The sequence below is a fragment of the Canis lupus genome, chromosome 21 (assembly GCF_048164855.1).
Source record: "Canis lupus baileyi chromosome 21, mCanLup2.hap1, whole genome shotgun sequence".
In the NCBI taxonomy this organism is placed as follows: Eukaryota; Metazoa; Chordata; class Mammalia; order Carnivora; family Canidae; genus Canis; species Canis lupus.
Genome location: NC_132858.1, coordinates 18,407,644 through 18,418,476, shown reverse-complemented (window position 1 = coordinate 18,418,476; position 10,833 = coordinate 18,407,644). Strand labels below are relative to the sequence as shown.

At 41.4% G+C, this 10,833-nt stretch overlaps 1 protein-coding gene across 1 annotated transcript; it reads left to right on the top strand.

Moving 5' to 3' along the window:
* OR5B21 (olfactory receptor family 5 subfamily B member 21) lies at positions 1-1,561 on the top strand. Its single transcript, XM_072791976.1, has one exon. The coding sequence runs from the start codon at positions 4-6 to the stop codon at positions 952-954; it is 951 nt and encodes a 316-aa protein (XP_072648077.1). The 5' UTR covers positions 1-3; the 3' UTR covers positions 955-1,561.
* Positions 1,562-10,833: the final 9,272 nt, after the last annotated feature.

Sequence of the window (10,833 nt, the reverse complement as noted above, 5' to 3'; positions counted from 1 at the left end):
TCAATGGAGAATAGCACAGAAGCCACAGAGTTCATCCTCTTGGGATTAACAGATGACCCCAATCTTCAGGTCCCCCTCCTCCTGGTATTTTTGTTCATCTACCTCATCACTCTGGTTGGGAATGGGGGCATGATGGTGATCATCCACTTAGACCCCCACTTCCACACTCCCATGTATTTCTTTCTCAGTAACCTCTCCTTCGTAGACCTGGGTTACTCCTCAGCTGTAGCCCCAAAGGCAGTGGCTGCCCTGCAGTCAGGGAACAAAGTCATCTCCTACAGTGGATGTGCTGCCCAGTTCTTTTTCTTTGTGGGTTTTGCCACTGCTGAGTGCTACCTCCTGGCCTGCATGGCCTATGACCGCCATGCAGCCATATGCAGGCCTCTTCATTACACCACCACCATGAGAGCAGGTGTATGTGCCCTCCTGACTGTTGGCTCCTATGTCTGTGGCTTCCTCAATGCTTCTATTCACACAGGAAACACCTTTAGACTCTCGTTCTGTGCTTCTCATGAGATTAATCATTTTTTCTGCGATCTTCCTCCACTCTTGGCTCTCTCATGTTCCAACACACGCATCAACAACTTGGTTGTCTTCTGTGTCGTGGGCTTCAACGTCTTTTTCACCCTCCTGGTCATCCTCATCTCTTACCTCTTCATATACATCGCCATTCAAAGGATACGTTCTGTGGAAGGACGAAAGAAAGCCTTCTCCACCTGTGCCTCCCACCTCACTGCCGTAACCATCTTCTACGGAACTATCATCTTCATGTACTTCCAGCCCAGCTCCAGCCAGTCCATGGACACAGACAAAATTGATTCTGTGTTTTACTCAGTGGTGATTCCCATGTTGAACCCCTTGATCTACAGCCTTAGGAACAAAGACGTAAAAAATGCTCTCCGGAAAGTACTCAACAAACTTCACCCCCAGTCTGTAAGTGTAGGTGGGAAGTAGACAGGTAGCTGAGTGATAAACCTTCCCCCAGACCTAGATGCCATCGTGACTTCTGAGCTTCGGCAGATTGCAGACTTTTCTCCTCGAAGAACAGTGCTTACTTCTGCTACTTGGAGAAATCATGAAAGCAGCACTTGGAAATGTCTCACTCAGGAAGATAATCTTGTATTTAGTGAATAACAACTTGGGACATTTAAACTCTTCTTGCACTAGTTTCTTGATGTGATTCAAAGCAGAAGATCAGAGCGTGAATTGAATGCACTTAATTGGAAGAAATTTTCACTCACTATTAAGATTTGGTGTAAGGATCACATCTTCATTGTATAATACTTATCAGTTGAAATGTACAACATTATGCTTTCATATTTGGTCCATGAGTTTGAAAGTTAAAGTTTCTAATGCAGACAAAAGATATTTAAATATTTTTAATAACACCTCTAGAAGGTTTTAACTCAAAGAACAGGACACACTATACCCAGAGTTGGATGACCCAGCCTTTAATCCTTCCAAACTCTCGCCCACATTCCTGCTTATTCATTGGTTGAGCACTTTTGTATTTTCGTAACTCCTTCTGTTAATGTGTTGGGATAACTTTGGTAGAAAACAATAAGCCACCTTTGTATGTAACAGTGTCAGTAGATAAATTGTTTAAACTTTAACCTGAATAAACATATCTTTCTTTAGAAAGCTTGCACTCTGTTCCATGCTTTTGGCCTTTGTCTAACATAATTACCAAAGCTTGCAGAAGGTTTGGAGGAAAAAGCATTTTTTTCCAAGGGCTATGAAAGAGGAGATTTGTCTTCTGAATTAAATGCTGCATTTCTCAGCACCCTTAAGTTTGGTGAATCTATTATGAGTACACATAATAGCTTTCTGTGCCCTCTTGGCTTCTGTTTTTTCAATAATTCAGTTCACCTCTGGATCCCTGTTGAATTGCGATGTTCTGTAATTAGATGCTACAAGAATAAAAAAGCCCATAGAAATTTACTTCATAAATAGGAACAGTACAATGACACATAGGTCAAGTCCACCTTCAGGTCTTATTTTGGGTCCTGGATGGTATCTGCGAACGTGTGTGTGTGTGTGTGTGTGCGTAGGGGAGTGGTGATTAATTTTATTTCTCACATATCAATGGCTTGATGGTGTTTGCAGCCACAATTGGTCCAAGTCACAGGATATTTCATGATATCCAGATCTCAAAGACAACAACAACAAAAAGAATTATTTTAAATGTGAAAACCAGAAATATGGGTGGGCAAACTCAGGGAGCTTAGAAAGTCAAATTAGTTTTGAGATTATCAAACTCATTATGCACAGAGCAGCCTCTGTGTGAGGAGAATGGATGGTGGGTCTTGTGGAGAGAAGAGCAAAGAGAGAGTTTTGGAACTGAGGCTGATCTATAGGAGAAACTTCCTCTGGCACATGGCCATTGCCACCTAACAAGACCGGGAGCTTCTCCTGGATCCAGCACCTCAGTTTAAGCAGAAAAGTGTGTGGCTCTCTTAAGAGTTAAAGACCCGATGCCTATATATCTCTCTTTCCTGCTGAAGTCCTCCCCAACTAGTCTAACAATTGACTGCAAATGGGTAAAAGAACTAGTTCTAGCGTCAAGAGCTGGATGAAAATCCTTACTCTTCTTAATCAAGTGTGTGACCTCAAGAGTCACTTAATCTCTTTGGCCCCAACATATGGTAAACTGTGAAGATGACAAAATAAAGTACTTGAATGTGCCCAGCATAATGAATGCATATTCAATACAGCGGAGACTCACTTGGCTGTCCTTGTGCGCTCCACTTTGAGCTTCTGAGCTCCCGCCCTCTCTCCACCCCATCCAAGTCCAAGTTTTTTATTTCTAGCCATTGCTTAACTTCCTTTCTTCCGAGCTGCCGGTTCTACATCAGACACATTTCAAGCTGGTTTTACGCGAGCATTCATTTACAGAAGCTACTCAGAAGGAGACGGCTTGTCGCCAGCAAGACATTAATTTTCGGAATCCACGTTCCTGTGGGGAGCTTTGCACTTCCACATGGGAAATCTGTCAAATGGAGACTAAATGCCCATTTGGTTATTAACAACACCCACCCTCCCCCTGTGGGGCTGGTCTGATGAATGGGAGGCAGTGAGTAAGGCTTGTAGCTCAAGGGAGTAAAGGAGTAAAGGCACAGGGAGACTTCCTTCCTGAAATGGCCAAAAAAGAGAGTGAAAACACATCAATCAGGCCAATTATTTATATCGGGATAAATTGCCCCTTTGAAAAAGGATTCATGATTGAATTACTCTAAATACGGGGCTCCCTTTTGTGCATTAGATGATTTGTTCAGCTTTATGTATGGGGAAAGGAAAATTAAAATATTAGGAGTCTTTGACAATTGAAGCTAACATGACAGAGCCATGACTTCTTTAGCCTTCAAAGAGCCTTTAAAAATAATCTCGACCGACCCTCTCATTTTACAGCTGACAATCCTGATTCCCACAGTTTAGCTTGCTTCAGCTCACAGAGAACCAAGTCTTATTAGACTCTTATTCATCCTTTACATTCTATAAAGTTCCTGATGTGTCAAGAGACATTTTTACTTCCATTGTTTGCCACCAGGTAGATTTTTTGTGCTTCGGTTTTGCAATCGAGGAAACCAGAGCTTTGAAAAGTTAGCTTACCTGCCTACTACTAACAAAAGGAACCAAGATTTGAACATTAGTTTTTCCTTCCCTGCCCAATTCTCTAAGAAAGAACAAATAGCCTTATACTTTAGTATGTTTCAACAGAGGACTTATTTCATGTATAAATCATTTACAGTCTTTCATGATAAGTCCCTGTGGTGTGGAAAGGCGCTGTGGAGAATACAAACAAATATAAGACTATAAGATATAATTCCTGCTCCAACAAAGCAAATCCTCCTGCACATATGGTGACCGATGCAATGCACTTTTGAGATTAATGACTCAGTATTGGATAACTTTGTTGGCAAGAATTCTTCCTATACTCTATGCAACATGAATGGATCAGAGCACATGTGTTTTCAGCCTTGAGAATTGGAGTTGGCTCTTTGAATGCTGCAGCCCACAGAGAGAGCAAGCCTCAGCCAATGTTTACTGGGCATTGAGCATAAGCTGCAAGAAAGGCATGGCGTGAGGTCTGCTCAGGCCATGTTCAATGCCATTCTTGCTTCGGGAGTAGCTTGCAAATGTGCAGTAAAACAAGGCACGTGCTTCTAGATAGATGGCAATTCGAGTCATTGGTGGTCATTGTCAATTGGGCAGAATAGGAAATAATAATTAGAACTCTTCAGAAATTAGACAGAATTCTGTGGGTAGGGAAAGCTTTTTGGAGGAAGTACAATGTGAGCCAAGCTCTGAAGGGATAATGTAGAAAGAGCCCAGACATCCAACGTAGGAGACAGCTTCTCGTTGAAACCTTACCACTTACTAACTGTGAGACTGGCAGGAGTCAATCATGGAGCCAACTTCCTCCTCATCAAAGAGGAGATTGTAGCAGGCCACACCATCCTCAAGGACGTGGTAAAGTCAAAGGAGATCATGGACAGGAAAGTGTTTTTAAAGTTGCTATCCTCTCGCTAATGTCAGTACTGCCACTGACAAATCATTAGCAGAGCTGAATGGAGAGTTTCTGACCAACAGGGACCCACCTGAACCCAGGGAAGGCAGATGGGATTGCACATGGCAGGAGCTTCTTTCTGTTGTCAGAGGCTGTAGGAAAAGCAGACCACTCAGACAGCAAGTAGATGGACCACCAAACCCTCAATCTATTACTTCTGGAGGCAGCTAGGACTTGTTCCCATCCAGCTGGATGAAGGGTCTGGGCCTATGAGAATGATTGTGTCCCTGTAGAAAAATCACTTTCATTGCAAAACTTCCATAGGATCTCCCCACTTAGCTACTCAGATCCAAGCCCAAGAACCTCATCTCCTATTCATGACAAAAGATTTCTCTGTTGTTGGTCTGTGATTATTTCATAAGGTATGTGTATATGTGGTGAGGTGAGGGGGGGTTAGTTTTTGCAGTATATTTAACCAGCAAAAAGTTAGTGTCTATATATGTATGTATATGTATGTGTATATATATTAAAACTTCTTACAATTCAGTGAGAAAAAGCCTAATAGAAAAACATAAAATCGAGTTATTCACTCTATTGTTCATGTTAATTTTACTTATCTCTAGTTTGGGATAGTGATGAGCAATGCTGATGTGAACTTTTCACCACGTGTCCCAAAGCACATAGGCAGTCAGTTCTCTAGGGTATGTGCATTTGGATGAAGAATTGCTGATCCATAGGTAAATAATTTGGTGCTGGTCTTGGAAGTAGTTGTACCAATTTATATTTGTATCAACAAGTGTGTGAGTTCCCACTGCCAACACTTGATGTTACTGGGCTTTTAAATTACACCAATTTGAAGAGAGGTTGGTGTTTTTAATTGTTGGTTTAATTGTATTTTTTGATTACTGATGAAGTCACACACACTTTTGTGGGTTCTTTTTTCTCCAATCCTTTCGGCCATTTTCCCATTGCTATGTAAAAATAAAGCAAATCACAAACAGATCCAAATGCAATTATGGAATGAATATTTCTGCTTTATTCCTGACTTGGATGCGGTCTATATTGATGTTTGCTTTGTAACTATTATTAAACTCAACCTAAATGTTTTATGCACTTTTTGGAGTATATATATACGTGTGTGTGTATGTATAGACACACACATATATATGTATGTAATCACAGTGAAAATGTTAAAAAAGGAAAATGAAACATAGTTACTATATTCATTCCTATATTTCATCACAGAACTTTATGTACTTTTTGGTTATGTATCATGTTGTGTACTTTTCTGTATAAGATGTATTTCATAATACAAATGTTAAAAAAGATACATCCAACCAAGTTCCTATATATAAGAACTTCATAGCATACACTAAAGTGGAGACAGCACTTACCTATAAATAACTTTAATTCTATGTAGCAAATGATAAAAAACTATTAGAGATACATATAAACTGTTGTGGTAGAAGGCAGAAAGAATAGATTCCTGGTGGAGGGGCAGGTGGGCACCAAAATGAAATGTTTGTTCTGGACAAGACGCATGCAGTGAAATGAGAATGAAGCTATGCAGATGTATTCAGCAAAGTGTTCTGTTTGTCTGGAATGTAATATTCATGAAGAGAAGTAATGGAAAATAAGTTTGGAATGCTGTAGGCTGGTGCCCAAAACTTGAAGGAATATTCTCTTTCAAAAGTTAAGATTTTCCAATTTAAACTTTTTTCAAACTCAACTATGGAAAGTCTAGATATCTTGCAAAGGTCAGAAGTAGAGGTGGAATCCCAACCACTGTAGACCATTTAGAACAGTCTTGCTCACGCACCTATGTTAAGGCAAAGCATTTGTTTACTTCAGGCAAAAATTGTTCAGCACTTTGTATGTGAGCACGTATCCACCTAAAAAATTATTTTAGCTCTTCTGGTAGCAGACATTGGTCATTTTTGAAATGCCCAGAATCCATTTTCCTTCTTGTTCTGAGATTTATTTATTCATTTCAGGAGAGAGAGACAAGAGAGAGAGAGAGAGAGAGAGAGAGAGAGAGAGAATGAATAGGGAGAGGAGCAGAGGGAGAGGGAGAGAGAATCCTTAGCGGACTCCCTGCCCTGAGATCACCACCTGAGCCAAAGTCTGATGCTTAACTGACTGAGCCACCCAGGTGTCCCCATGTTCCTTCTTAAAAACATTTTGACTTTCTTTTTTGGAGAATGATCTCATAATCACTGGGTTGATGGGAGAATACCGTGTCCTCCCAAGGCTATGGGAGCTAAAGCAAGGGGAACCTTTCCTTCTCTGCCCCTGTAAAGAGATTCCTACAGGGAAATGCATAGAGGTGCACCGAGGGCAGGTGTGAGTCCTAAGCTCAGTCAGTACAAAGTTCTCACTCTCCCAACTTTGAACCTGAAGCAAGTGGTACATATACCACATGAAGGCTTGCTTTCATGAAGTTCATTTGCCCCAGTGATGGGATTTGGGTCAGGTCATTGTCCAGACAGGACAGTTTCTTTACTCTGACTTCTGTTCCACAGTCCCCTGCAAATGCCCCTGGTTCCTGTTTTTTAGCCAGTAGCCCATGAATTCTGTGAACCTCGTGATATCCTTTTTTTTTTTTTTAAAGATCTTATTTATTTAGGAGAGAGAGAGAGAGAGAGAGAGAGAGAGAGAAGCAGGCTCCATGAAGGGAGCCCGATGTGGGACTAGATCCCAGGGCTTCAGGATCACACTCTGGGCTGAAGGCAGGCACTAAACCACCGAGCCACCTGGGAATCCCCTTGTGATAGCCTTTTAATTACCTCCTTTTCCCCTTTATGTTAGCCTGAGTTGGTCCATACTAAGACATATCTAATATATCTAGCATGTGGGAAACACTCCACCAGGGATTGGATAGTGAACGAGACAAGATCCCAACCTCAAAACATTGAGAAATTGAGTAGAAATGTAAAATGTTAAAAGAACAAGAAATAAAACCCTCAATAGTACAAGAGAAGTCTGTAAGCATTTTAACTAGCAAGTCAGTAGGAAAATGAATAATGCAGAGAAGGCATCGCCATAAAATTTATCTTACTAGCAGAAAGAAAGTAATTACCAAGTCATCCATTCTGTAATCATGTTTTCTGGCTAACAATGCTGATTAAGATCTAGAATTATTGGTATAGAGATGAAAGAGCCCTCAGGGCTATTTTTGTACCACCATCACATGCTTCAGGGGAGGAAGTTGAGGCCCCAGGAGGGGAAGTGGTCTTATGTCCAAGAAGTGGCTGAGCCAGATCTCATGCCATGATCCACCACTGCAGACCCTCACACACCGCAGCTGCCCTGGCCGGTGGCCAGTAGCCATATTATGCATGTGAACATCCACTTTTGCTTCTTCCTGGATGTTGACATAATCACTCTTTGTCCTTATGAATACCTTACTGGTTCTCTCCTCTGATAATGGTCCCTTTATACCTGAGTGACACGTGGACTTGGCTACAGCTGGAGGGAATGTCCTATCTAAGAGCAAACATGTTTCCTTTCTCATTAATTATAGAAGACCTTCTCTTTGGGTCCTTAATTAGTTACCCTTCACATTTCCCCTCTTCAATTCCAAGTATGTCTTAGGTTGGTCATAGTGTCTCCCATAATGGATGCCACCTGGACCTCATAGCTGAACTCCCCAGAATTATCTTCAGGGATCCCCCTCTCCCAAGGTAACCTACAACCAAGACTGGTCAGTGAAGGACATAAAGGCCTGGTCCCATTGTCTTGTCTTTTCAAGATGGTTCCTGAGAGCTATCCCAGCTCCAGTTTCCCAAAGAATAGGCTAATGCCCTCGTGTCTGGTCCAGTCACCATCTCTCCCTCACAGATGCCGTTTCCAAGAGCAATCCCTGGTGAGCCACCTGCACCCAAATCTCAGTCTCAGAACCTGCTTCCCAGAGAATATGATCTATGTCAGCTCTTAATTCTGCAAACTTCTGATGGCCAAATAATATAGTTTTACCTTCTTTGGAATGGTGCTTTGTGCTGCTCACAATCTAAGAGCTGTCTAAATCCTAATCTCCAGATTTTTTTTTCCTGAATAAGCAGAGGATAATAGCCCTGAATTGGGTGCACATAACATCCACATTTCCTAGAGATTTAAAGAGCCCTAGGAGCTAAAAATACTTCACCAAGTATTTTTGAGGGTCTCCTGTGTGCTAGGAGCTCTGCTGGGCATTGTCACCTTTGTTTCTCATGCTGACTCTGTTAGCATTGAATTCATTATCCTAATTTTATGGTCGATAAAACCAAGCCTCGGGGATATGAGGTGACTTACTAAAGGTCATCCAGCTAGAGGAGTGTATTCCGCTTAATGCTAAGTGTTTTGAGGACAGGCACTCTGTCATCTTCACCTTTGTGTCCCTAGCACTGAGCTTAGTACCTGATATATAGCGGTTGTTCAATGATTCCTACTGAATGGACGGATGATTTGACCCTCAAGGAAAGGGAATTATAATTTTATCAAGCACTGTTACCATGCCAGTTTTGTTTTCTATAACCCAGTGTACAATTATCTCCTTAAAATGCACAACTAATGCGTGAGCGGTAAGTTAAATTTCCCATTTTACGGATGGCAAAACTGAGGCTCAGATACACAGGTGCTGAGTGGTAGAACCAGGATTTAATTCACTCTATTTTGGAAGCCTCTACATGCCTTCTACTCTACCTGGACTTCTGCACTGTCTCCTGTTTCTCAGATAAGGAATCAGGTACAAAAGCCTTAAGTAGCTCTACCGAAGTCATGTTGGAAGAGTGGCCGTGTCAAGGCTCAACTCAGATTTTCTGTTTCCCCTTCCACCACACCAACTAGTTCTCCTGCTCAGCATGCTCGGAATCTGTAGGACTGTGGCTACCTTTTCCAAACATGGTCGGTCGGATGCCATTGTCGCTTAGATCGCAAAGCTCCTCACCAAATATAAAACTGAAAATGTAGGCCACCTGCCCATGTGATTGTATCTCATAACTCAGAGCTAAAAATAGCTCTCGGCTTGCTTGGCCTGTTTATACTAAAAGCTCATATTCAAATTCACTCGCCTCCTGGATTAATGTCAAGATTATGGCTTTCCAGGTTTCTTTCTCTCCCTGCCCCTATCTCATCCAGCAGGGAGTGGATTATGCTTGTCCATGTTATTTTCCACATGAATTACTAAGCGCTTATTTTCAAAGATGAATTTCATGACCTTATTCTCTTTGCTGTACCTGCAGAATTCTCTTCTGAAGACGGAGGGGAGAAGTGGTTTAGGGCACAGGCTCTAGAGCTTGATGGGGGTTAAGGCTGTCTAATCTTGGGCATGGCATGCAACCTTTGTTTTGGTTTCCTCATCAGTGAAATGAAGACAAAACAATGCCTATTTCCTAGAATTGTTTTGAGGATTAAACAAATTAATTCTCAGCCAGTGTTTAACTCAATTTCCAACACATGGAGAGAGTGCATGAATAAGATAACTAAAAACAAAAATCAACAACACAAAAAATCACCACTGCCTAGCATGACCAGTTTGTTCCAATGTGCCTGAGATTTTCTAGATTTAGCACTGAAAGTCCCAAGTGCCAGGGAACCCATCAATCCTGGGCAGATTGGGAGGGTCGGTTACTCTGTTCCCCATCAAGGAAACAAACAAAAGTCTCTGAACTATTCCTTTACTTATCAAGTATGTATTGATAGCTAATACATTCCAGATGTTTTGATGGTATCTGAAAGGGAAACATGACAAAATAAGTCCTCGCAGGATGGATGCTCACACAAATGAGACAGAATCCTGGAAGTAGGCATCTTATATATGGTTGAAAGCTGACATGAAATGTTCAGAGTATGACTCTGAAATGCCTTGCTCCTGGGGGACAGTTTGTAAGAATTTCATGGGTTACACATATCTATCTAATAGGGATTTTGCCCCCAAACTCTAACACCATGGATATTTGCGAATTAATAGATTTACATAGGAAAATACATTTCTATGAGGAGTAAGTTAAACAGCTTTCTCTATTGCAATGCTTCTCAGCGTCTTTAATAGGCTAATGAGCATTGGACTGTCTAGGATGGGAGTATTTTTAGTATTGTTTCCAACTTTAAAAATTGTGACAGCACAGAATATTTTTTAGGACTTATGGAATGCTACCACTGTTGCACAGAGCTTTGACAGAAAATCTAGATGGCATTTGGCATCGAATATAGGAATGTCAGAGTAGAGAGAAACGCTCTAAACCCCAGCTCCTCATAAATGGTGCAGCCATATTTAGTCCTGATAGCCTGAGCTGTGGTTCTTTTTTTTTTTTTTTTAGGATTTTATTATTTATTCATGAGAGAGAGGG

Coding starts and splice junctions, on each gene's coding strand:
- OR5B21 (XM_072791976.1), top strand. CDS start 4: ATGGAGAATAGCACAGAAGCCACAGAGTTCATCCTCTTGGGATTAACA.